General features: G+C 47.1%; 1 protein-coding gene across 1 annotated transcript in view; it reads left to right on the plus strand.

Annotated features, from left to right (window-relative positions):
- Positions 1 to 217: 217 nt before the first annotated feature.
- Positions 218 to 1,496, plus strand: part of LOC123249581 (cardiotrophin-2-like) — a 3,803-nt gene continuing 2,524 nt past the window's right edge. The window contains exons 1-2 of the mRNA XM_044678655.1: positions 218 to 233; positions 541 to 677. Of these exons, the coding sequence (XP_044534590.1) occupies positions 218 to 233; positions 541 to 677 (153 nt within the window). The remainder of the gene's footprint in view (positions 234 to 540; positions 678 to 1,496) is intronic.

Below are 1,496 nucleotides of genomic sequence, written 5' to 3' on the forward strand. Positions count from 1 at the left end.
TGGATCTCTTCTCTGTCCAGTGCCTATTCCTGCTTCCTGAGCCTCCCCCCCACCCACCCTCCCAACCCGCCACCCTTCTTCCCTCCTCCAGGGTGTGGTCTTCTGCCTGTCCCATCCAAAGCCTCAGGGATAAAAGGTATAAAGAACCTCAGGGTAGGGCCAGAGAGAACAGGTGCCCCAGGGACCCAGAGACAGACAGCAAAGGAAAGAGATGAACATGACCAGCTTCCTAGGTAAGTAGCAGAAACTTGTGGAGGGAAGAAGTCGGGAATCAGAGGACCTGAGGGACAGAGGATTGGAACTAAGAAATAGGAGGAAGAATTCTGAGGGCCAGGTCTACACAACAGTTTGGGTCTGTCCTTCCAGGAAATGGGGTTACAAGTGCCTGTGGGCCTGGTTTATAGGAGTCTGTCTTTCTGTCTCTTCACCTAATGCACATTTGTACAGGACAAGGCTCTTGCCTTCTGAAGAAATGGAGGCTGGATGCTTACAGAGAAATCTTGGACGAGCCTCTGACTTTCTTTCCTGTATCCCAACCAGCTGCCCCCTGCCTGCTGACTCTGCTGCTGACACCATTCACCCTGGGTGCCCCAATCTCTCTGACTGACCCCATCAACCAAGCTTATAACCTGGCCCTTTACATGCAGAAGAACACATCGGTGCTGCTACAGACCTACGTGAGTGAGCATGGACAGTTGGGCAGGTGGGAGGAGAGTCTTACATTGGAGAAAAGATGCTGCTCCAGAGATGGGGAAAAGCAAGGAAAAGCCTTCTTCACCAGAGGGAAGGAAGAGGGGGTTCTGGAAATAGGATACTGAGGAAGCTCTCAACCCCATTTAAAAATTATCAAGTTTTGGGGGCAGCTGAGTAGATTTCAAGCCAGACCCAGAAAACGAATGTCCTGGGTTCAAATGTGACCTCAGACACTTCCTAGCTGTGTGACCCTGGGCAAGTCCCTTAACCCCCATTGCCTAGCCTTTATCACTCTTCTCCCTTACAACCAATGCCTAGTATTGATTCTAAGACAGAAGGTAAGGGTTTAATAAAAAGAATGATCAAGTCTTATATAAATGCAAATTATTATAATTTTTATTATTGCTTCAAGAGCTTCCAGGGAGATTATGAAGACAGTGGCCTAGGAGTCAGGAGAGCTGGGTAAGGGGTTTGCTGGAGTCAGCTCCTGAGATACAACTGTTAAATGTTGTGTGTGCATTTATACTCAGAAACTGGCACATGGCTACAAATCAGATAATTGATTCATTGTTTCCTTGACTGTACTTAAGAAAAAATGATGAAAGAAATGCTAATTCAGATTAAACTTTAAAATGCTCGTTCCTATGTCTTCCTTCCTTCCTCCCTTCCTTCCTCCCTTCCTTCCTCCCTTCCTTCCTCTCTTCCTTCCTCCCTCCCTTTCTCTCTCTCTTTCCCTCTTTCTTTCTCCCTCTCTCGCTTTCCTTCCTTCCTGCTTTCTTTGTCTTTTTTCTTTTTTTCTCTTT

The sequence above is a fragment of the Gracilinanus agilis genome, chromosome 1, assembly GCF_016433145.1.
Source record: "Gracilinanus agilis isolate LMUSP501 chromosome 1, AgileGrace, whole genome shotgun sequence".
Lineage (NCBI taxonomy): Eukaryota > Metazoa > Chordata > Mammalia > Didelphimorphia > Didelphidae > Gracilinanus > Gracilinanus agilis.